Source organism: Schistocerca nitens, chromosome 2 (genome assembly GCF_023898315.1).
Source record: "Schistocerca nitens isolate TAMUIC-IGC-003100 chromosome 2, iqSchNite1.1, whole genome shotgun sequence".
NCBI classification, from domain to species: Eukaryota; Metazoa; Arthropoda; class Insecta; order Orthoptera; family Acrididae; genus Schistocerca; species Schistocerca nitens.
In genome coordinates, this window is record NC_064615.1 from 1,112,699,933 (window position 1) to 1,112,725,259 (window position 25,327).

At 42.8% G+C, this 25,327-nt stretch overlaps 1 protein-coding gene across 1 annotated transcript in view; it reads right to left on the reverse strand.

Moving 5' to 3' along the window:
* Positions 1-24,640, reverse strand: part of LOC126235589 (dehydrogenase/reductase SDR family member 11-like) — a 47,044-nt gene extending 22,404 nt beyond the window's left edge. The window contains exons 1-3 of the mRNA XM_049944302.1: positions 24,509-24,640; positions 17,712-17,717; positions 1,575-1,737 (exon numbers count right to left, since the gene is read on the reverse strand). Of these exons, the coding sequence (XP_049800259.1) occupies positions 1,575-1,737; positions 17,712-17,717; positions 24,509-24,640 (301 nt within the window). The remainder of the gene's footprint in view (positions 1-1,574; positions 1,738-17,711; positions 17,718-24,508) is intronic.
* Positions 24,641-25,327: the final 687 nt, after the last annotated feature.

The following is a 25,327-nucleotide window of genomic DNA, read 5'->3' on the forward strand; positions in this document are numbered from 1 at the left end:
CTGGGTTAGGACTTGGGTTTTGCCTTCAGTGATTTTGAGAAAGTACTTTTGTCAGTGTTTCTGTTATTGTAAGATCCTTGTGGGAGTGTGATGAAAGGCTTTGGGCAAACTGAGCAGAGAGCTTCTTGATTTCTTTAAAAAAAACTATGCCTTTAATTGTCAATATCATTTTAATAGTGTTTTAGGGGGCCAGTAGTTTATTTTGTTTTAGGGGCCCAGTAGCTTATTCAGTACTTGATTTGTGTGTAACAGCCTTGTAGCCAATCGGTGAAGTATTACAGTTTGCACGGTTTTTACACGACGATAGCGTTTGGCCACCTTGTCTTTTTCTTGTGTATATGGGAGCAGAATAACAATGTCTTTGACATCAGAGTGTTGTCGTTTGCCTTACGCTCCCCATTATTGTTAGTAAAAGGAAGATTTAACATGATAGTTTACCACCTAGTGTGAGGTGGCTGGTAGACTTTGGACACAAACATTATATATACTTGTGTCCAATGTTTGCCTCGGAGCAGGTCTGGAGCTTACTGTTGCAGTGGAGATGTATGCATTTTAACGTCCTTTACTTGCCGTTTGTTGAACTTAAATTGAAGTCCTGTTGTGGGGTTAGCCCACAGTTGTGCTGCTAGAAGACCGGGCACAGCCCTGCCACCCGTTTATTTCGTAAGTTGTTTGTAATCGGTGTGTGTGAATTCCTAAGGAACCAAACTGCTTAGGTGATCGGTCCCTAGACTTACACACTACTTAAACTAACTTATACTAAGAACAACACACACACCCATGCCCGAGGGAGGACTCGAACCTCCGGCGGGAGGGGCCGCGCACTCCGTCACATGACGCCTCAAACCGCGCGGCCACTCCACGCGGCTTTGTAATCGGGCCATCACTGTGTTGCACCGTTGACATGTTCTTATACTACCACTTGTAATTTTAAGTATAGTTCAAATGTCATTATGCATTGCGATATTACTTTAAAAACCTCAGTTATCTGTGTTAACTTAACAAGATTCTTGGGAACTGTTAGAACTGTTAGTTGGCTTAGGATAGAATTGTTATTAATTTTTCTTCCTTTTTTGAGGGGAATCATAAATGGCGCACGAAGTTGGCCCACCCTTCCACATGTTTCCTTAAATTAATCCCGATCCTTGCTCTGGGTCCCAAACATATCACACGAGATAAACAAGACATCCAGACAAAAAAAATGGTTCAAATGGCTCTGAGCACTATGGGACTCAACTGCTATGGTCATTAGTCCCCTAGAACTTAGAACTACTTAAACCTAACTAACCTAAGGACATCACACACATCCATGCCCGAGGCAGGATTCGAACCTGCGACCGTAGCAGTCGCACGGCTCCGGACTGCGCGCCTAGAACCGCAAGACCACCGCGGCCGGCAAGACATCCAGCCGTGGCCATGGAGAAACAGTAAGCGTACAAGAAGATTTACAGCACCGATTCTGTGCGTAATTTACCACCTGTCCATATAAACCATAAATCTCTTTCCAGATACTTTGTAGCTTCATGACGTCTCAAGGTTCTTACTTGAATGGAGACGAACTGTGGCTCACTTACTTGTTGGAAGGTTTTCTCTGCAAACGCCGGCGCTGTTGATAAGAACATCGACCCCTCCTAAATTCTCTTTGATCCATTTGAAGGCGCGCAGAACATTCTCCTCGCAGCTGACGTCACATTGAAACGGATAGAGCGTACCCGGAGCGTCCTTCAGTTCTCGAGCCTGCAAGAAATAAACGACAGATTTGTCGAATCTGCAAGGGAGAGAAGAAGAAAGATCATTACGAGATAGATCAAGTTTTCCATTTAACAAACTGCAATCCTACACACGTGAGTGTCGTAATTCCATAAACAAAGAAGCTGTTGCCACGAAGGATGATAATATTTTTGTGTCTCTCCCCAGAACCTTGGAATTCGTGAAGACACGTAGTCTCACTTAACTTGATCATATATGTAAAGAAACTTAACATAGTCATTCAATGTTCAGTTTTTACCACTGACTAATTGAATTAAAGCACCTAACAGGTAACAACCAAAAACTTACGTTTTCAGAGTTCTTCAAAGAACTTAAAGCAAATCAGTATGGCAAATAAACAATTTTGAGGACTTCAGTCGGTGTTCTGCTCGTTGTTGTACTTTACTCAGTACATCAGAAACTAAAAGATCAGCTCTTCAAATGAACAGTAACCACAATTCAGATAGGATATCACGTCGGCCGCTGTGACCGAGCAGTTCTAGGCGTTTCATTCAAGATCCGCGCTACCGCTACGGTATCAGGTTCGAATCCTGCCTCGGGCATGGATGTGTGTGATGTCCTTAGGTTAGTTAGGTTTAAGTAGTTCTGAGTTCTTGCGCACTGATGACCTCAGACGTTAAGTCCCATAGTGCTGAGATTAATTTGAACCATTTGTCAGATAGGATATCGAATATGTCAGGTGTGCCGTTCTATTGGAAGCCACGTGGCCTGCTCTTAACCTTTTGTGAAAATCTTCCGCTTTAGACCAGAACTGTGGGGAAGCAAGGGTGATGTGGTATGTGCTGTTAGATAGTTCGGACCCGGGTACTTTGAAGTTGATGTCGCAACATAACGACTCACTTTCAGGAATCTATTCATAATCTTCCATAAAAGGAAGACGTATGGACAACTTATTACAGAATATAACAATATAGCAACATATCAGTATCACGTGCAATTCGTGAATTGTTCTGTTCATTGTGAAAGCATTATAAAAGAAAGACAGACACGGCCATTACACAAAAACAGACATAGAGCGAAGTAGCAACGGGAGTAGCACTGGGTTCTTCACTGAGGGACGCGCTAATAAATATGGACTAAATTTCATCACACTATCAGCTTTTCTGTCGAACAATGAAAACTAGTTAGCCCAATCTAGCTACGTCTACTGTTTACAACTACACTGATGTGAAAAATCGCAATATCAAAATATGATTAATGTACAGTCATGAAATTAACGGAATACATTTGTCTAGTTAACATATTTAAGTGATTAACATAACGAGGTCATAGGTTAACGTAGGCGCGAGATAATCCATTCTCAATGTGAAATCTTTGTACATTAATAACCCGTGAAACCACTAGACTGTCGAATGCAAGCATGCAAACTCGCACCCATTGTGTTGCACAGGTGCCGTAGGTCAGTTTGTGGGAAGGAGTTCCATGCCTATTGCACTTGGTCGGTCAATACAGGGACGGTTAACCCTGTTGGTGAGTGCCTCTGGAGTTGTTGTTCGATGACGTTCCATATGTGCTCGACTGGAGATAGATTTGCTGATCGAGTAGGACACGGCAACATGTCGAGTCTTTGCAGAGCACGTAATAGTACAACAGTGGTTTGTGGGCAAGCATTATCCTGTTGGAAAACAACCCTGGTCTGTTATTCATGAATGGCGGCACAACAAGTCGAATCACCAGACTTGCGTACAAATTTGCAGCCAGGGTGTGTGGGCTAACCACGAGAGGGCTCCTGCAGTCGTACGAAATGGCACCCCACACCATAACTCCAAGTATAGGTCAGACAGGATGGTTCCAGGCCATCAACTGGACTCATTCTTACCAACGCACTAAGGCAGAACCAACTATCATCAGAAAACAAAACAGACCTCCACTCAGCCCTCCAAAGAGCTCTCGCTTGATACCATTGAAGTCGCAAACGGCGGTAGTTTGGGGTCAGTGGAATTCACGCTACAGAATGTTTGGCTCGGAGCTGTCCTTGAGGTAATCCATTTGTAACGGTTTGTTGTGTCATCATGGTTCAAACTGCTGCTCAAATGACTACTAAAGATGGAGTGCGATGTCTCGGAGCCATACGCCGAAACAGATGGTGTTCTCTCTCGGTACTGCCACGTGGCCGTCCGGAGCACAGTCTTCTTGCGACAGTACATTCCCGTGACCACCGCTCCCAGCAGTCATGTACTGTGGCTATATCCCTGCAAGTCCTTCTGTAGGATTGCAGAAAGAACCTCCAGCTCCTCGTAGTCCTACTGCAGGACCTCGTTCAAACTCAGTGAGGTGTTGGTAATGGCGTCTTTATCGCTGTAAGGGCAACGTTGACTAACATCAACTCACCACGTCGAATCTCAAAGGTTACTAACCATTACGACCGTTACAGCATGTATTTGATGCCAACCCGTTTTGCGTTGTCACAGTGGAACTACTAGCGCAAATCTTAAGTGACAGGGGCGAAATCTGAATCGATATCATCTTTCATATGAAGACACACGCCTACCATCTTTCGTTTACGTCACAAAACTCCTTCTTGGTAGTAAGATTTCCGTCAGTGTATAGGACCACCTCTTCATCTGAACAGTAATCACAATTTGCATAGGATTTTAACTATATTAATTTTATTGGAATCCAAGTGAGTGCTCTTAACCTATTAATGGTGAAAATTTTCTTCCCCTTCAGTCTAGAATGGAGGGGAAGCTGAACTGATGTGATATGTGGTGTTTGACAGTTCGGTACCCAGTTTCTTTGAAGCTGATGTCGCAACAAAACGTTGACCCTTCTGCCGTTGTCTCAGCTAAATGCAGTTGGTAATTATCATGATGAAGAAGGAACGCTGGCCGCTGTGGTCGAGCGGTTCTAGGCGCTTCAATCCGGCGCCGCGCGGCTGCTACGGTCGCAGGTTCGAATCCTGCCTCGGGCATGGATGTGTGTGCTGTCCTTAGGTTAGTTAGGTTTAAGTAACTCTAAGTCTAGGGGACTGATGTCCTTAGATGTTAAGTTCCATAGTGATTAGAGCCAATTGAACCATTTGAAGAAGGAATATTGAAGTGTGTTGCTCCTGTCGGGCAATCTGAGCAGCGCGATATTCACCGAAACTTCGATTTATGTAGTTCTTGCGACGTAGCAAGACGTCTTAGGACGTCCTGCGCTAGATAGTTCGCAGTTTTTTCACCAAGCAACGGGAAAGAGGGTATTCATGGAATCGGTAGATATCAAGAGTCTGTCGACATGTTTCATATTGTATGATCTGTCAGATAGCAAGTAACATAGGTGTTAGCACGGATTTTTCTGTGGGTCGCAAAGAGAAGAGGTTCATATTTATCGTTCTAAACTACACAGCTTCTGCAAGGATGCCTCATGTCGTCGAGCCACCTGGGAACAACTTTTTGCCAGGCTTCCCAAAAGCAGTGTCATTTGGACATGGTTGAGTCTCAAGTCGCCTGTGGATATCGTCGCTTTGCTAACTTCATTATCTTGTACTCAATAACGAACGCGAACTGCGATATCTATTATTTGACATCAGGTTTCCCCAGTTCAAAGTATATTCACATCGGACATATGTGTAACACGAACGTACAGTAAAAGACTATGTATAGCCCCAGCATGTTGCTATGAACTGGAGCCAAGTGGACTGTCTAAAGCAGAAACTTCGTCAGTTCGGTGCAGGGCTTACCTGAAGAATCCACGAGCTACGGAAACTCGTACAGTCACCCCAGTATTCACCAAAGCCCAGATGCGGCCAAGAGGGAAGAGAGAGCATGTGGAATACATTTTTTTGAGTGTGAATCGAAATTCCCCAAGATCTCCGCGTAAACATTCGTAATATGAAAATCCAATAACTGAAACTGATGTAATATCAAATATGGGACGTGAGGTTCTTGAAGTGTTAGTTGTCATCTGCCGGAGCGAGAGTTTCAAATAACTTTCACATTACACTAGAAACGCCGTTCAACAGTAAATGGAATATACATCGCAAAGTTGGGACAGAAACTCTCCTCGTGCTTGGGCGAGCAAAATTATTAGGTTAGGCGAAATTCAAATAAAACGTAACTGCTAGTACACATAGACGATAGTAACGAACGGTTGTCCAGTTAGCCTGATACCTGTATGCTTGCACATGGTGCCAGAATTGGACGCGCCGGTCGTAAAGTCATTCAATTTTAGCCTAAATTGAATTACACGGATGCAGCTCAACTATATTTTAGCAGAAAGGGACTACTTCCATACAGCTAGCACAAACCAGGAAATGTTCATTTACATTATCGACAGTAAGAACAAGCAATCTTGTAAAATAATATTAAATCCATCATGAGATAACTGGACCGAAGGACTAGTTTCAAAACAATCACGTGAGAGAAACCCTTTGGCGCTGCTGACATCAAGAAAATTAGATGATCTTGAGACCGTCGACAAAGAGAGAGTGATTTGCGAACATGGTTAGAAAATATTGGTCACCAAGAAAAAACATTTATAAAGAAATCAAAGGGATCATTCGCAAATATTGGAACCGATAGACAGTTCTAAGTAAAAGACGCAATAGAACACTTACTCCAAATTTCAGAATCATAGACGAGTTGTGGCTGATGTTCTAACTCACTATAGATCTCTATGCAGCTAAGAAAAATACGATGATGCCCTGTTTTGGTTAAATAGTAAGCCTACATTTTGAAGTTTCTGCAAATTGAATTTTGTTACACCCTTGCTAAGGAACAAATGCCGTATTTCTTAATATTGCCTCTGACTCATTGGCTCTCCATGTTCTTGCACTGTTTTGCATGATATAGCCGTAGGTCACATCATTAGTTGTCAGTTCTCGACAAAGGTTACAGTATACTGATCACGTAGACTCTTCCGATAAGATGTTTCGGTTTGGAGGGAAATCATCGATTCAGTAATTCAAGTTGCAGTAATCGCACAGCTCACTCTTGTTTCCACATCATGCTGGGGCACTTCACGTAATTGCTGAACAAGGTCGACTATTCTTATAGTTCACGTTTCCAACCTATTAGTCATGTGGAATGTAACGCTGTTAATATTCCAAGTAAGAAATGTATTTCCAGCGCAAGAGATACTTTGTCCCTGCAAATTTCTCTCCAATAAACTACGGTGGTTAAACCGTAAGGTCATAAAACAGAACAACGGTTTTTTGTAACACAAATATTACATAGGTTTCCAGAGATATATGGTGCCTGCTTTTTACGAAGTTCAAGCCCGATTGCGGTTTGTAAATTGTAGCATATTCCTAACAGTCCTATAAAATGATTGTCGGCAACTGAAAATGCATACTAAGAAAGAGCGACATTTTACGAAGTAATAAACAAAACTATCAGTAGCCAGAGAAGATGTAACAGTCTTATCGCAGTTTACCACTTCTCCTTGCAACGTTCTTCTTCCACAGTGAAGTCATGGTCCAATCAATGTTAGGTTGTACTGCTCATGTGCAGGATGCTATGACCGTTTCACCTTGAGACCACCTCTCTAGAATCCCCCTCTTTCCACTATTAAGGTGTTTATATGTAGCATCAATCCACTTTCGTCCAGGACACACAGTTTTATTGATTTCGGTGTGTGCACGTTTCATGGTAATTTTTCTCTAATTTTGTGTACTCTCAGTCAATTTTCGTAATATTTCTAGGTTTCGCGATTTTACACATTTCATATAGATAAGAAAAGGGGGTCACTACGCTTTCAACTCCGTAATTACAACTACTTTCAAGATCATCCAACCATCCACTTCCCCTATCCGAAACAAGAACATAGATCAATGTATATAGGAAATGTCTTAGGATTCTTGGTGGGTTATCGATTAGTAAATGTCTTTGTACAAAATATGTAGTAACGTTTGCATATACGTTCACACGTAGAAAATAACTCACTCCTTATTTTTGTTAGGTGTAGTTTTAATAAAGCCCAATTTAATTTTTAGCTTATAACTTAGACCTGCATCTGCATCATCTATTTCCTTATCCAGCCAGTACCTTGACAAATATAGAGAAGTATTTACTGGAATTCTAATACATACCAAATTTTCTTCCTGTAAAATACTTGTTTTGCGGTTTCAACTATCAGCTCTGTTCCCTTCTGCAGTTTTTCTAGGCAAGAGGATTCGATTTAATTTTTCCTCTTATCTTTTCCATTATGCTTTTGGTAATGCATACCACATCTTCCAGTATGTGTGCCGGCAACTCCTCTGCTCCACATTCTTGTGGGAATTCAGTGTAGAGCTTCAGTGGTAGGACAACTTTCGTTCTGGAGCACATACGACATCAGATACATGTGCAAATTAATTAAATTGTGACAGTTGAATTATTTATGACCTAAGCCTTTTGTTCTGCTAGTTGTTTTTCATGTAATCTCTCCCCCGTTCCCCACCCTTCCGTATTGTTCTGTTAATTGATTTATGACGCCCTGGAGGTTGATTCATGACTCCCTGAGGGTAATTCATTCTTCTGAGAAATCCCTCACACCTCCCCCTCCTCGTCCTCCACCCCTCCAGGAAATCCCCTCAGCGATACAAACACACTTTCGATATCTAACTAATGCATTAATAAATTAAACTGAACAATTAATTAACCTCTCCTCCTCCGGAAAAACTACAAGCCACTGTTGCCTCCTCCAGATCCCCTCGCCTCCCCCAATCTGGAATTGGAGGAAAAAGACTCAGTTGATTTCTACTTGACAGGAAATCGTTTGGGGTGTATCGAAGATTTTAAAAAGAATTTTATGGCAGGGAAGGGATTATGTGTAATAAAGTTATTTATTCATTTACAAGGTCAGGAAATTGGTTATAGTGTATGTAATACTGGTTATTTAAGCAGTTTCTGGATGACAATGCAGTATGGAATTTTTAAACATTTGTGGCGCTTTCTTTGTGTGGTCACACACTTAATACTGTCATGAAACACTCATCATACGTAGGGGCAGACTGTACTGCACATGTCTGGTGAAAGAGCTCTCGATCATGTGACTGACTGCCGGACCAATCTCACTGCACAGTGCATCCCAGGGACCGTCGCAACTGTGAGATAGCACTAATACTCCGCAAACAAAGAATCAGGCAGTGATATTCCTTTCAGAATTGATACCAGACTCAATTCTTGCCCCTCTCTCCCTCCTGTCCCCCCCCCCCCCCCCCTCGTCTCTCTCCATCTGTCTCAAGTAATTACTTCCTGTTTGTGTGAACTAACGAGTGCAAACACACACAGACCACACCTCATCCCGTCCATCCCTCGATGGCCCTCTCACCTACCTGGCGCTGGTAGTCGCTATATCCACTTGTTCTCTCACTTCCATAGCTATGGAAACCGGTAACAGATGGAACAAAGGCATTTGAGAAAAAGTAGGTAGTGTGTGTTGTGTGACGCACTTATCCCTCTAATTCCTTCTTTCTCCTGAACAAACTAGTGGATACCTGGAAAGCACCCAGCTGTGGATGTCTTGGAAGTATTCCCTTACTCTGCTGGATTGATTTATTAATTAATTAAATCAATACCATCCGCGTGCGGCCAGTTTTATCTTGTAACCGATTGATGGATACTAGGAATGCTACATTTGGTGCGATTCGACCCCATAAGTGCCCAGTTTCCAATCCCTTCTGGAGTTTTATTCACTTGCATCCTGTTGGTGGATACAGGGACAGTTGGGTCATTTGATAGGAAATCCACTACATTAGAGGTAGCTGAAAATTTCAGATTTCTGCTGAATTGCATGATATGTTCTTAAACAAAGTGCGGAGGGGTTTAGTTGGTATGTATGCTCATAATACCACTATCAGGAACAATAAATTTGTGGTTGGGTTTTTGAAGCGCTAGACAAACCATAAGTTGATTTTCTCAGCTACAGCGAGATGAAGAAGGAGAAGGAACGGTCTACCATGTGGCAGTACAGTAACAACAACGAATACCATCCTTCCACTGCAAGACATGGTCCACTGGACGCTACTGAGGAGCAGTATATATCACATAGTTAAACCGTGTTCCATTCTGCAGTGGTAGTTACCACAGTTAGGTGTCGGAGATCGCTGGAACAGTAGTAAATCCGACGCTCTCACGTCGGGAAGTCCACATGCAGCGCCCCAGGCCAGAAACCGCGCAGCACTGGCTGCCGCCATGTACGTACGTCTCAGCGACCGCGCCATGTCAGCAGCCTGACTCGGCCCACCAGACAGGAATGCCCAGCTGTGGAGGCGTCTGGCGATGATTGGAATGGCTGGAGTTTGGATTTTATCAATACCTCCAGCGCCAACGCTTGTTAGTGATTGATATTGAATCTTCGCAAATATGAACCTAAAAATGGGAGAATATTCACAATGAATGTGATCATTTAGGCTGCCCAACACATACTGAGTATTAGTTGGCTATCCACCCACCTAGAGGGCGACACGGGCTACGGCAGTTGACTGGTTCATGAGGCTTAGCGATGATTTGCACCTTAATCCAGAAATGCCAATTCATTCTAACCACCGGCTACTTCTGCCAAACACCCAGACTTCAGGCAGAGTCGTCCTAAGAGACCAGCCACATATTTATCAGTGTAATTACAATTAAATATTAAGATGCCATTTGACAATGAACATATTATTGGAAATGGCTCCTGTCGACGGCTTTGGCTCTGGAATTATTAATATCTATACCATTCTCATAATTTTCCACATAATTTTTGTGGAATAAAGGGCTTCATTACAATTGAATAAATCTTCACACCTTTTTTATCCCGGGCATTCAAATTAAACCCCGTCTCTAGTGTAAACTGAAGGTAACTATTTTATTAACTCAAAAATTTAGTTATACACAGCACACGTACTCAAAAATAGTCGCCAAAACTGTTGGCACATTTATCCCATTCGTTTCCATCCTCGAAGAAGCTGTCAGATCCAGCCCTGGACCCAGTTATGTTCTTCGTCGTCCGTTGCGAATCGATGTCGGCGAAGGGCTTGTTTTAGAGTTCCAAACACATGAAAGTCACGCCGTGAAAGTTCGGGACTGCAAGATGGATGATCCAACGTTTCCCACGCTGCTGCAATGTCGCCTTCACCGCACCGGCCGTGTGTGGGCAGGCATTATCATGCAGGAGGATAAAAGCCATTGGACAACATGCCTCGCTGGCCGCTGTGGCCGAGCGGTTCTACGCGCTTCAGTCCTGAACCGCGCTGCAGCTACGGTCGCAGGTTAGAATCCTGCCTCTGGCATGGATGTGTGTGATGTCCTTAGGTTAGTTATGTTTAAGTAGTTCTAAGTCTAGGGGACTGATGACCTCAGATGTTAAGTCCCTTAGTGCTTACAGCCATTTGAACCAATAACATGCTCGTCGTTTCGACTAAATGGTTCGTCCAACGTTCTATAAAGTGACTCGATAACGCTGCGGATTGATGGTGGTTGCCCTTTCCACGAACTCGACAAGCAGTTGGCTCTTGCGATCACAAAAGGACGTCATGACCTTACCAGAAGTGGTGTGCACGGCCTTTGATTTCTTTGGAGGTGCTCGCTCTGACACTTGCCTTCCGGTTCAAAGTGGTGACACCATATTTCGTCACCTGTGACAGAACGTGACAGAAAGCCGTATTTCTCCTTATGATAACGTTACAGATGACTCAAAGACAGGGCCATTCCAGCACTGCGCTGTTTGGCGGTCAGTTGGTGGGGAACCCACTGCGCACAGATTTTTTGAAAGTTCAAGGGTTGATGCATTATGGTGCATTATGGTGCATCGCCCACGCTAATGCGCAGTAACCGATAGATCTCGTCCACGGTGATTCTGCGGTTCTCCAAGACTAAAGCATTCACTTCCGCAACCGTTTCCGGTGTGATGACACGTCTGTCCAGGACGTGCATCGTCTTCCAGTGACTGGCGCCACTCAAGGAATCGCTTGCGCCATTCCACAACACTTGAACGACTCAGGCTGTACTCACCCGACACAGCTTTCATCCGTCGATACATTTCGGTAGTGGACGATAACTTGTGTGAGCACCTTCTCTTAGACGAGCAACCACGCTGGCAATATGCAACTTCAAACGGTGACCACGCGTCAGTCTCTCTACCAATAGATAGCGCCACCGTACCCGCAGTTACATAGTGCCACCTTCCGTGTAAGGCAGAGGTAGAGCAGTGACCAGGTTTCATTTGAATGCACCTCGTATTTCCTCGTTTTCGCCACTTCCATGTCCGCCCCGATAGCTGAGTGGTCAGCGTGACGGCTTGCCGTTCTACGGGCTTGGGTTCGATTCTCGTCCGGGTCGGTCAGGGACTTCGTGTTGTGTTGTCTTCATCATCATTTCATCCCCAACCGCCACACAAGTCGCCCAATGTGGCGTCGAATGTAATGAGACCTGCACCAAGGCGACTGGACCTGCTACGCAAGGGGCCTCCCGATCAATGACACCAAACGCTGATTTCAATTTGCCACTTCCATGAAACCGTTTCGTACTTTTGTTACTTGTAAATCAAGCCAGCATAATGCCGTGTTATGTATTCGGTCCGTCATCTTGAAGTTCGTGTTAGTGTATTTGAACCTTATATCATGTTTAAACACATAACCATACTAGACCTAACATGCAGATCATACATATTTATCGTCTAAGACATCATTGCGAGCGCTATATACTACAGTACGTCCATTCTGGGTTAATTTTGAAGGGCCAAGTAAACCGGTAGAGAAATGTTTACATGTGTTGTTGTTGTTGTGGTCTTCAGTCCTGAGACTGGTTTGATGCAGCTCTCCATGCTACTCTATCCTGTGCAAGCTTCTTCATCTCCCAGTAACTACTGCAGCCTACATCCTTCTGAATCTGCTTAGTGTATTCATCTCTTGGTCTCCCTCCACAATGTTTACCTTCCACGCTGCCCTCCAATGCTAAATTTGTGATCCCTTGATGCCTCAGAACATGTCCTACCAACCGATCCCTTCTTCTAGTCAAGTTGTGCCACAAACTTCTCGTCTCCCCAATCCAATCCTATTCAATACCTCCTCATTAGTTATGTGATCCACCCATCTAATCTTCGGCATTCTTCTGTAGCACCACATTTCAAAAGCTTCTATTCTCTTCTTATCCAAACTATTTATCGTCCATGTTTCACTTCCATACAAGGCTACGCTCCATACAAATACTTTCAGAAACGACTTCCTGACACTTCAATCTATACTCGATGTTAACAATTTTCTCCTCTTCAGAAACGCTTTCCTTGCCATTGCCAGTCTACATTTTATATCCTCTCTACTTCGACCATCATCAGTTATTTTGCTCCCCAAATAGCAAATCTCTTTTACTACTTTAAGTGTCTCATTTCCTAATTTAATTCCCTCAGCATCACCCGACATAATTCGATTACATTCTATTATCCTCGTTTTGCTTTTGATGATGTTCCTCTTATATCATCCTTTCAAAACACTATCCATTCCGTTCAACTGCTCTTCCTAGTCCTTGCTCAATATACAGATTGAATAACATCGGGGAGAGGCTACAACCCTGTCTCACTCCCTTCCCAACCACTGCTTCCCTTTCGTGTCCCTCGACTCTTATAACTGCCATCTGTTTTCTGTACAAAGTGTAAATAGCCTTTCACTCCATGGATTTTACCCCTGCCACGTTCAGAATTTGAAAGAGAGGATGGCAGTCAGCGTCGTCAAAAGCTTCCTCTAAGTCTACAAATGCTAGAAACGTAGGTTTGCCTTTCCTTAATCTAGCGTCTAAGATAAGTCGTAGGGTCAGTATTGCCTCACGTGTTCCAATATTTCTACGGAATCCAAACTGAACTTCCCCGAGGTCGGAAAAGTGTTTGGTATCGGCTCCAAGCACAATTTCTCTTGCTAAACAGTGCACGTGTTTAACATTTTGGAGGCGGTACACCCCGAGGCAGATCCGATGCAGCTGGAAAAAATTAGTTTGTTGAGAAGAAAAAAGAACCCAGCGTCCAGTATGCTTCGTATAATTTCAACCTTGATCGAAGTAATGGTATTCTCGCACATGTAACAAACAAAATCTTTGTATGACGCTGTAACAGGTGCTTTTTTTTTCGAAACAAACTTATTTTTGCCAGCTAAATCAGGTCCGTCTCGAGGTATTCCGCCTCCAAAATGTTAAACTGGTACGGTTTTAGCAATAGGAAATTAAATTCCGAAAAGTTTACGATAACATTATGGTATGCAAACGTTTCTCTACCCGTTTACTCGACTCTTGAAAATTAACGCCGAATGGACGTACTCTAGTACATTGCTCTCACAGTGATGTCTTAGGCAAGAAATTTGTATGATCTTGGTGTTAGGTGTACGATAGCTATGCGTTTAAACATGATATAAAGCTGAAATCCACTACCACGAACTCTAACATGGCGGTCCGAACTTGTAAGACGCCACTGTGATAAATGGATATACAAGTATAAAAAATACGAAAGGGTTTCGTGGAAGTGGTAAAATCTAGAAAATAAAAAAAGTTGTGGAAGCTTTTTAATTATAATTACATCCTTTATTCCTTGACAGATATGTGATAATGACAATATGGCGTGGGGCGGTGGGAGGGGACAGGGAGTCTGCTATTGCGCAGAATGACGCCCAACTGGTGCGAGTGTGGACATATAACTTTTTCTGTCGCTATACACCTATAAATGATAGTGCTGCTTTAACGTAAAGTTACTGTGGCTTATATTGCAACATATCACCAGACTTTAGTGGGAAGTGATCAGACTACTATTCACTTAAGAAAATTACATATGTGTAGTTCTAAGGGGAGGATTGATTTGACATCGGTAATTGTAATTTCAATGCACTGAAGAGTATAGCCGACATAGGGAGATGATGGACTCAATTCGTAAACAGCTACACAGTACAGCAATGCTGGGGTACAACTGGATCTGCTATAGTGTACAAACAGGGCGGGCAATATAGCTGTAGCAAAATGGATCGCAGAACGTCCTCTCATTAGCTCCCCTATGCATATCCTGACATGTTCTTTGTGGCACTATCGACTGTGACGTTTATTACAGTACACCAACACATACTGGTGATGCCTTTCTATCCCTTTTGTCACTGGGAACACTTTTGATCATCACATATTGCCGGAGGCCTGTGTTTTACAGCACTTGTCTGAGAGAGTCGTGGAGGAGATGCAGCACTTCCCAGAAGGGCTGAATGAAAATACCTACAGTCCATTCTCGACTCTCACTGGCTAGGACACTTCAAATCAAATAAGTTTCTAGAAATGAGGAGAATCGAGACACCTAGCCTGTGTGTGTGGCCATAATTTTTCATTGCAGCTTTTGGTGTAAGGGGCAGGAAAGGTTTTATGTGGAAAATTATGTCCACTCATAACAATGGTATAGATATGGAAATTTCCAGAGCCGAAGCCGTCAACAGAAGTCATTTCCAATTCTTTATTCATTGGCAAATGTCATCAGACTGGTACGATGATCGTAATATTTAATTGTAATTACACTGATAAATATGTGGTTGGTTTCCTAGGACGACTTTGCTTGATGTCCAGGTGTTTGGCAGAGGTAGCCAGTGACGGGAACGAAATGACATTCCTGGCTTAAGGCGCAAGCCGTCGCTAAGCCTCTGAAACCAGTCAGGCGAGATAAAATCATGCCGCCCTCTAGGCGGGTGAAGAGCGAACTAATACTAATACTAATGTTTCGGGCAGCCTTTGTGATCATATTCATTGTGGGTATTCACCGATTTTGACGTGGATATTTGAGAAAATTCAGTATCAATCACTGACAAATGTTGGCACTAGAGATATTGATAAAATCCAAATTCCTACCATTCCACTCGTCCCTGGACGCCTCCACATCTGGACATTCCTGTCTGGAATGCCAAGTCTGGCTGCAGACATGGAGCGATCGCTGAGACGCGAGTACACGGCGGCAATCAGTGGTGCGTGAGTCTCTGGCCTGCTGGGGCACTGCGTGTGGACATCCGGACATGAGCGCTTCGAATTAACGCGTGTTTCAGCGATCTCCGACATCTAACAGTGACAACTGTCACTACAATATAGAACGTGGCTTAACTATGTGTTATACAATGCTTCTCAATAGCGTCCAGTGACTCCATCTTCTGGTGTCTCACCTGGGGGTGCGGGTTATCTCTTCTAACAACATCCCAAATTTTAGTAGGATGTTGACACATTTGTTCCCTCCCTAGTTACAAGCCCACTCCAGTGTGCAGACACGGTTCTAATATGACGTAATGTTTAAGCACACACTCTCCTGAAGTGTTACATTGATTCCAAGATCAATTATTCAGGCTGTGGGTAAGTCATTTTTCTACAATATTCTTTTTTCCAGGCGTTCTGGTTCTACAAGAAGGCATGCAGGAGTTCCATGAAGTGTGGAATCTATGATAGAAGTACAGGTTTGTAGGAGGGGCGTGAGTTGCGACCTGCGACTGAATAGCTCAGTTAGTAGAGCACTTACCAGTGTAGCACGAAGGTTCTTGGTTCGAGTACTAGTCTGGTACAAAGCATTAATAGCCAGGGCGTTTCAGATCAGAACGTACTCTGTTGCAGACTAAAATTCTTTCTGGACGTCAGGAAGACATTGCAAAAATAGTTCCCTGCCCTCAAATTGAACGAAGAAACTGCTTGGGTGTGTGAGTGTAGGGGGGGGGGGGGGGGCGATATGGACGGCTGCTACTCCCTATCCATGAGGTTCAGAATTGCATGCATGCATATCCGGAAGGACAGTGTATCCTCCTTCTTATCACGACAGGCACTGCAATATCAAATTTATCTGCCAATGCTGGACAGCGACATTCAATTAAACTTTCCTCCCCTGCACGGGAATTACATAATGTGTGTACGAGTACAGGTTCTGTTGCAGGAACGAAGACATACGGAAGTTTAGGTCAGGCCACGAGTCCTTCACGGATAGCCAAAGCGATTAACGTGAATGCTCATGTAAAGCTAGAAGTAATGGTTCGAATGTCGGGTCGGCACAAATTTTCACTGTCATCATTCCCTTATTAAGCTGATGTTTCTTCGCACTCGCAAATTCGAATAAATTTTGTGTGTTTCATAACACAATGCCTGACATGCATGTATGTCCGGAAGCACATTGCATCGTTCTTCTTATCAACACAGGCACTGCAATATCGTAAAACTGGAAAGGAAGTTACTCATCTAGGCTGAGGCACAAATTTCTTGTCACAATCAATAGCTACAGCCCTGTGCTGATAGATAACACCTTTCAACGTAAACAAGAACCGAAAATTCAACCCCTGTTCTATTCGCTCTGGTGCTCTTTGCATTGACTGCAGGAGCGGTGTACAGTACCATAGCTAGGACAGGTAAAGTGGGATATAAAAAATTACTTGTCCTTAGTATGATAGGTTCTATATTGGCCAGTCAGGCAGATGGATAGCAATCAAGCAAAGGGATAGCAGCTTGGCTGGCAGAACATGAAATCAACAGGAGGTCGCAGAATGATGACCCCACATTCGCTGAGCATGTACTGCGAAGACCCCAGCTACCAGTTAGTGTCACATGTCACTTAGCAGACTAACACAAATTCACCTCCATACGTTAGCAGATCTTGACGAGGCCTGGAGAAAATTCTGGCAGTGCATAAAATTAGTAACTGAGTCAAAGGCTTCTATCCAGTAACTCATCGAACAGTCCAGTCTGGTGTGACAACAGAAGACAGTAATAGGAACAGTAATTTTAAATTTCGCGTTTAAAAAATCATTCACGTAGGAATATAGTACAGACATCGTCGTTTGACCGCCACACATACCCCAGTACGAGAAACATAGTTATAGTCATCTCTGATATAGAGAAGCATCTGAAAAAACTGAAAAGAAATCAGTCACCGGGTCCGTATGGAATGCAGTATTCTGTGTTATGGGGAGTACTCTTCGGCACTGAACCCGTTACCTAGCTTGCATAATCTCCGGCTCAGAGTGAAGTCTCAACTGAGTGGAAAAAAGCGCAGGTGACTCGTGCGTGTAAGAGGAGTATATGAACGGATCCCTAACGCTATCGAGGAAAATAATAAATCTCCTTTGGACACAAAAGTTTCTGTCCGCAAATCAGCACAGATTTAGAATGCACCGCTCGTGAAAAATGCTTGTCCTTTTCTTATATGAAAACCTGCGAACCATTGATGAAGGGCAACAGGCAAATTCAATTTCTTTAGATTTCCAGAATGAATTCCACACATTGCCACACAGCACTCTATTGTGGTTTAAAGAAGGTCCTACCATATGGAACAGTACGTAGTTCGTTGTTCCAGAGTGCAAATGAGACGAGGTTATTATCTCGAGTATGCCAGGGACGAGTGATGAAACCTGTCTTATTCTCCAGATATGGATAAACGATGTGATGGGTAAGGAAACGGTTTTCTGACTATACTGCAGTGTAATGGACAGTGTTTTCGTAGAGTGTGTTAGAGGCTACAGGATGAGTCGGAGATAATTTCAATTTGGTATGAAGAATGACAGCTTGATGCAAATGTAGAAAGGTGTCAGTTAATGCGGATGAGTAGGAAAAACACTCCTGTACTGTTCGGTACATTGGTAGTGTTGTGCTGAAGGACACAGCCATGACGATTATACAGGCTGTAACAGGTGTAGTAGCGGATATTGTTACACATGGGACCTTGAAGTGTACACACATCAGCGTGCTGGTTGTTGTTTCTCTGCGTGTAACAGTCTTCCCGCAAACACATCAGAAGCTTTACGACCTGAGGCTTTCTGCATGACAATGCTGCACCACTAAGAGGACTATGCCTGTCAGTATGCACTAAGCGTTTTGCGTCCACACCTCCACGCCTCACACCTGACCAGCTGCCCGGGGGAAAGACGGTCATTCAGTGCTTTCTCTTGCCTTATGTACTTGGAGGTACTAACCAACTAAAAGATATATGACTTGTACTGACTATGACTTTTAGTCTGCAGTGACATAAATAAAGAAGTAATATTGTTCAGTACGCTGTCCTCAGCAACCAGTAGAAATATCTGAACTTACTTAAAGCAAGTCCCTCTAACTAAGGGCTCACCTTCAGAGGACGTCATCTTTCCAAATAGAGAAGGAATTAGTATATTTCATCAAAATATAAGAGGTATTAGAGACAAAGTTAGCGAACTGCTTGTAGATTATTGGTGTATCGGAGCTCCACTTAAATAATTTCACACTTTCCAATGTTTTCTCTCTCTGTGAGGTACTGGATGAGTTAAACAAAAGGTTTCGAACGCTAGGCATATTTTTTTGATTTAACTAAGGCGTTTGATTGTGTTGATCACAAAATATTGCTGCAGACGTTGGCCCATTACGTAATATTGGGAGTAGCTCACACTTGTTTCACCTCTTACTTTAGCAATAGACAGCAAAAGATTATTATTCACAATGTTGAGAATGGCTGTGATGTGGGGTTTGAGTGGGGTACAATCAAGTAGAAGGTGCCCCAGCGATCAGTGTTGGGGCCACTCCTATTCCTTATTTATATAAATGATATGCCCTCTGGCATTAGGGGTAACTCTAAAACATTTCTGTTTGCTGATGACACTAGCTTGGTAGTAAAGTATGTTATGTGCAACATTGGCTCGGTTTCATATAGTGCAGTCCATGACCTAGGTTCATGGCTTGTAGAAAATAAGCTAACGCTATATCACAGTAAGACTCAGTTTTTACAGCTTCTAACACACAATTCAACAAAACCCGCCGTTTTAATTTCACAGAATGGGCATATGATTAGTGAAACTGGGCAGTTCAGATTTCTAGGTGTTCAGATAGATAGTACACTGTGATGGAAAGCCCACGTTCAGGATCTTGTTCAGAGACTTAATACTGCCATTTTTACTATTCGAACGGTATCTGAAGTCAGTGATCGTTTGACACGAAAATTAGTCCACTTTGCTTATATTCATTTGCTTATGTCGTATGGTATTATATTTTGGGGTAACTCTTCCCTTTCTAAAATGATATTTTTGGCTCAGAAACGGGAGAGTTCGGGCAATAAGTGGTGTAAGTTCACGATCCCCTTGTCGACCCCTGTTCACTATATATATATATATATATATATATATATATATATATATATATATATATATATATATAGGCTTATTCACAGGAATAAGACTTTCACTTAGTTAATACATGTCAGAAATCAAACCTGCATTTGGATCGGACTTCCTTGACTCCTGTGCAGAAAGGTGTGCAGTATACTGCTGCATCCATTTTCAATAAGCTACCACTCGAATTAAAAAATCTTTGCACTAATACACGCGCATTCAAATCGAAACTAAAGAGTTTCCTCATGGGTCACCCCTTCTACTCTGTCGAGGAATTCCTTTAAAAATTGAACTCATTCTGGTTGAATTGTTGATCGCGTCTACTTTAACGTATGGGCTGACATTTTTCTGGTTCATAAACTTTTGATTTTTATCTGTTATTACCTCTATGTTGTAATTTCAAGTACTGACACGTTCCATGACCTTGGTCCTACGGAACCTGACGTGTAAATAAAATTAAAATAAATTACACCCGTTACGCTCTGTATGTCTACGTGTAACATTGCAAAGCTATATGAAATGAAACGAGCAAGTAGTGTCGGCAGTAGCGAAGGCGAATTATCGATTTAAATTTATTGGAAGAATTCTGATGAAAATTTGGCTCAGATATGGAGGAGACCGCGAATAGAACACTTGTGCGACCCATTCTTGAGTAGTGCTCCAGTAATTTGGATCTCCAAAAGTTCGGATTAAAGGAAGATGTCGGAGCAACTCAAAGACGGTCTGCGTGATTTGTTACTACAGGCTCGAGCAACACGCGGGTATCACCAAGATGCTTCGTGAAAATAAATGAGAATCCACGGAGGTCGACGCTGTCATTCCGGTAATGAAAATCTGGACTCTATTGAAGGATTTCGCTAGTGTGAATATAGAAGCCAAACGCAACATTAAGGTAAGTCTTGGTTTGTTTACTTGCCGACATTAGATAGTGTGTTTTGAATCTCTGAGAACATGACAAGTTCAGACAATAGTGTTTACAGTATTACAGTCCTACAGTCAGACTCACTTGTTAGCAGCAAGAACTGTTAATACATTTTTGAATAAATAACATTCCGTCTGTGGAGACGGTGATGAGCACTTGTTCATCAGATGAAACTATATACATTGTTATAGCACATTACTAAGCTCACAAGTAAACCAAGTGAAAAAATAGCACTTGTTTCAGGTCTTACTGTAACCTTTCGTATTGTCCATAGCAGCATTGGTGATGCACAAGTGGTCGAGGGGTATCGTCTTTGATTACTGATTTGATTGACGTCTTCGGTCCCAAGTTCGAAACACGAAACTACTTAAATATTGATTAATAACCATCATTGGCAGGCGAAGACTTCCGACATAAGAATCACCCTCTTCCTGCCAACGGCCTTGTCAAAGGGGGCGATGCAGCGGACGGAGGTTAAGGCCACTCTCTTGTCCTCGGTTTAGGAAACTGCCCCTAAGGGCGGAAGAAACAACAATATCAAACGTCCAAGGTCATGGAACGTGTCAGTACATGAAATTACAATATAAAAGTAATAACAGATAAAGATAAAATGTTTATGAACCAGAAAAAAGTCAGCCCATAAGTTTAAGTAAACGCAATCAACAATGCAGAAGGCAATGGAAATCACTGCATTAAAGACACATAACGTGTATCCAGAAGATATGTAGCCTGTAACTGAAAAATTTTCATGATGATCTCTCCATTGACAAAAGATTCAGGAACAGTCCCCCATTCGGATCTCTGGGAGTGGACTGCCAAAGGGGAGGTGACCATGAGAAAAAGGTTAAATAACCAACGAAAGGATAGCGTCCTACGAGTCGGGACGTGGGTTTGTCAGGAGCCTGAACGTGGTCGGGAAGCTAGAAAATCTGAGGAGAGAAATTCAAAGGCTCACTATAGACATAGTAGAGTTCAGTGAAGAGAAATGGAAAGAAGACAAGGATTTATGATTAGATGAGTATAGGGTAATATCGACAGCAGCGACAAATGGTGAAACGGGAGTAGGATTCATTTCAAATTGAACGAAGGGAAGAGAGTGTGTTACTGTGAACATTTCCCTGATAGAGTTGTTTGTATGAGAATCGACAGAAAACCAACACCATCGATAGTTCAGGTATAAATGCCGACGTCGCAGACTGAATATTAAGAGACAGAGAAAGTATATAAGGATATTGAGCGGGTAATACAGTATGAATACGGAGATGAAAATATAATAGTAATCGGGGACTAGAATACAGTTCTAAGGGAAGGAGAATAAGGGCGCGGGACTAGGAATGAGAGACTAGAAAGATTGATTTAGTTCTGTTATAAGTTTCAGCTAGTAATAGTGAATACTCTGTTCAAGAATCACAAGAGGTGGAAGTATTCTTGGAGAAGTCTGAGTGATACGGGAATATTCAGTTCGATTAAATCATAGACATGTAGAGATTCTGAAATCAGATACTCGATTGAGTAGATATAGACTCAGATCAGAATGCAGTGGTGATCAAGAGTAGGCTGAAGTGTAAGAGATTAGTCAGGAAGAATCAATAAGCAAAGAAGTGGGATACGAGAGTAATGAGGAATGACAAGATACGCTAAGCTCTCTATGGCTGTAGATACAACAATAAGGAATAGCTCAGTAGGCAGTACAGTTGAAGAGTAATGGACATCTCTAATAAGAGCAATGATAGAAGTTGGATAGAAAAACATTGGTTCAAATGAAATAACTCCGAAAAAACACTACTTCAGTTGATCGGTGGAAGAAAGAAGTACAGGAGTGTTCAGGGAAATTCAGGAATAAAGAAATACAAGTTGCAGAGGAATGAAACAAATAGGAAGTGCAGGGTGCAGGGAAATTCAGGAAATACAAATTGCTGAGGAATGAAGCTAAGACGAAATGGCTGCATGAAAAACGTGAAGAAATCGAAAAAGAAATGATGGTCGGAAGGACTGACGCAGCAGGAAAATCAAAACAGCCTACGGTGAAATTAATAGCAAGAGTGGTAAGATTGAGAGTGCAACGGGAATTCCACTGTTAAATGCAGACGAGTGAGAAGATAGTTGGAAAGAGTACATTGAAGGCCTCTATGAAGGGGAGGGTATATCTGTTGTGGTAGAAAATGAAACACCAGTGGATTTAGAAGAGATTAAAATCAGAATTCACGAGAGCTTTGGAGGACTTAAGATCAAATAAGGCGGAACGGATAGATAACGTTCCAAGAGAATTTCTAAAATCCTTGGCGGAACTGGCAACAAAACGACTATTCAGGTTGGTGTGTAGAATGTATGAGTAGTCTGACGACATACCATTTGAATTTCTAAAGAATATCATCCACGCAGTTCCGAAGACTGCAAGAGCTGCCAAGTACGAGAATTATCGCACAATGAGCTTAACAGCTCATGGCTTTTGAAAAAGGTAAAGGCACCAGACAGGCAATCCAGACATGTCGGTTGAAAACGGATGCAAGACTAAAGATAAATCAAGATACATTCATAGGATTTGTCGACCTGGAAAAAGCGTTCGAGAATACAAAATGGTGCAAGATGTTCGAAATTCTGAGAAAAATAGGGGTAAGCTATAGGGAGGGACGGTTAATATACAGTACGTACAAGATCCAGGAGGGAATAATAACAGTGGACGACCAAGAACGAAGTGCTCGTATTAAGAAGGGTGTAAGATAAGGCTGTAGCCTTTCGCCCCTACTCTTCAATCTGTACATCGAGGAAGCAATGATGGAAATAAATGAAAGGTTCAGGAGTGGAATTAAAACACAAGGTGAAAGGATATCAATGACACGATTTACTGATGACATTACTATCTTGAGTGGAAGTGAAGATGAACTACATGATCTTCTGAACTGAATTAATAGTCTAATTAGTACAGAATATGGTTTGAGAGTAAATCGTAGAAAGACGAATGTAATGAGAAGTAGCAGAAATGAGAACAGCGAGAAACCTAACATCAGGACCTATGGTCACGAAGTAGATGAAGTTAATGGATTCCTCTTCCTAGGCAACAACATAACAAGTGTCGGACGGGGCAAGGTGGACATCAAAAGCGGACTAGCACCGGTAAAAAGGGCCTTAATCTGTTGAAGGAATTTCTCAGAAAGTACATTTGGAGCACAACATTGTGTGGTAGCGAAGCATGGGCTGTGGGAAACACGGAACAGAAGAGAATCGAAGCATTTGAGATGTGGAGCTACGGATGAATGTTGAAAATTAGGTTAAATGGTAAGGTAATGAAGACGAATTTTTGCACAGAATCGGAGAGGAAAGGGATATGTGGAAAACTTTCACATGCAGAAGAGACAGGACGATAGGACATTGGTTTAAGACATCAGGGAATGACTTCCATGGTACTAGACGGAGATGTAGAGGAGACAAACTGCAAAGGAGGACAGAGATTGGAATACATTCAGAAAATAATTGGGGACGTAGGTTGTAAGTGCTACTCTGAGATGAAGAGTTTGGCACAGGAGAGGAATTCGTGGCGGGCCGCATCAAACCAGTCAGAAGACTGATGACCCAAAAAAAGTAGCATTTGAGGATGACCTATGAAGGCTGAAAACCAGTTACGATTGTGTCATAAAAAAGTGACTGAGCTAAAAATAGAAAAAAGTAATACCTTACTCTTAATACATCACATTCATTTCTCTATGGCACTGAAACCCACGCTATTTCTGTATCAGTTAGCTAAATAACACTTCGAACAGAAATACTGGCACAATTTTTTGAACCTGTCCAGTTTTGAGATACTGTACCGAGGCTGATGGTTAGTTAACTACCTGGACCCTGTCGATCCTCTTGTCGAGGCCGACGACCTCGAGCCCCCTCCTGAGCAGCGCCCGCGCGGTGGCGGCGCCGATGCCGGAGTTGGCGCCCGTCACCAGGGCGACGCGACCTGCGTACCGCTCCATCCTGACAGCAAGTGGCGCGCCTCAGCGGCTGTTCGCCCCCAGAGGACAGGCGGCCCGCGTAGCTCCGGCAAGGGCAGCCCTTTATCGCCATATCGCAGTCCATATTCCTCTCCGCTGGCGCGCAAACAGATCTGTGTGTCCGATGGACGACTTCAGTGGAACGCTACGGACAGACGCATTTGTGTCCTTTAGGCTTCATCTGTAACGAGTAGCTTTTAGAGCCTGGAACTTTGTTTCATTCATAACGACAATCGGTTGACCGCAGTTGTATGTAAATAAATAAATAGCAGCATTTGTTCCAAACAAATTGTTTGCTGACGACGGTTTTGTAAAGCTACATAACGTCGCTGGAGTAAGCTCCACATTCGAAATAAAGGTATCGTTCTACGAGGGGCGTTCAGTAATTAATGTAACACATTTTTTCCTCTGTCCGTTTCTGTTGAAAACATGAAGACTTTGCTGGGGGACATCGTGGAATACCATGTGTCAGCTTCTGTAGTTTCATGAAGTTCCGATCTGTGGTGGCGCTATATGTAGCCCTCTGTAATGCAGGTGCGTTCAAAGCAGAGCGCTGTCAATACGTTTCTTTTGGTGGAAAACCAGAGTATCGCAGATATTCATAAGCTCTTGCAGAATGTCTGCGGAGGCGTAGGAGGGTGTCTGTGATCACTGCAACAGAGTCGCGCT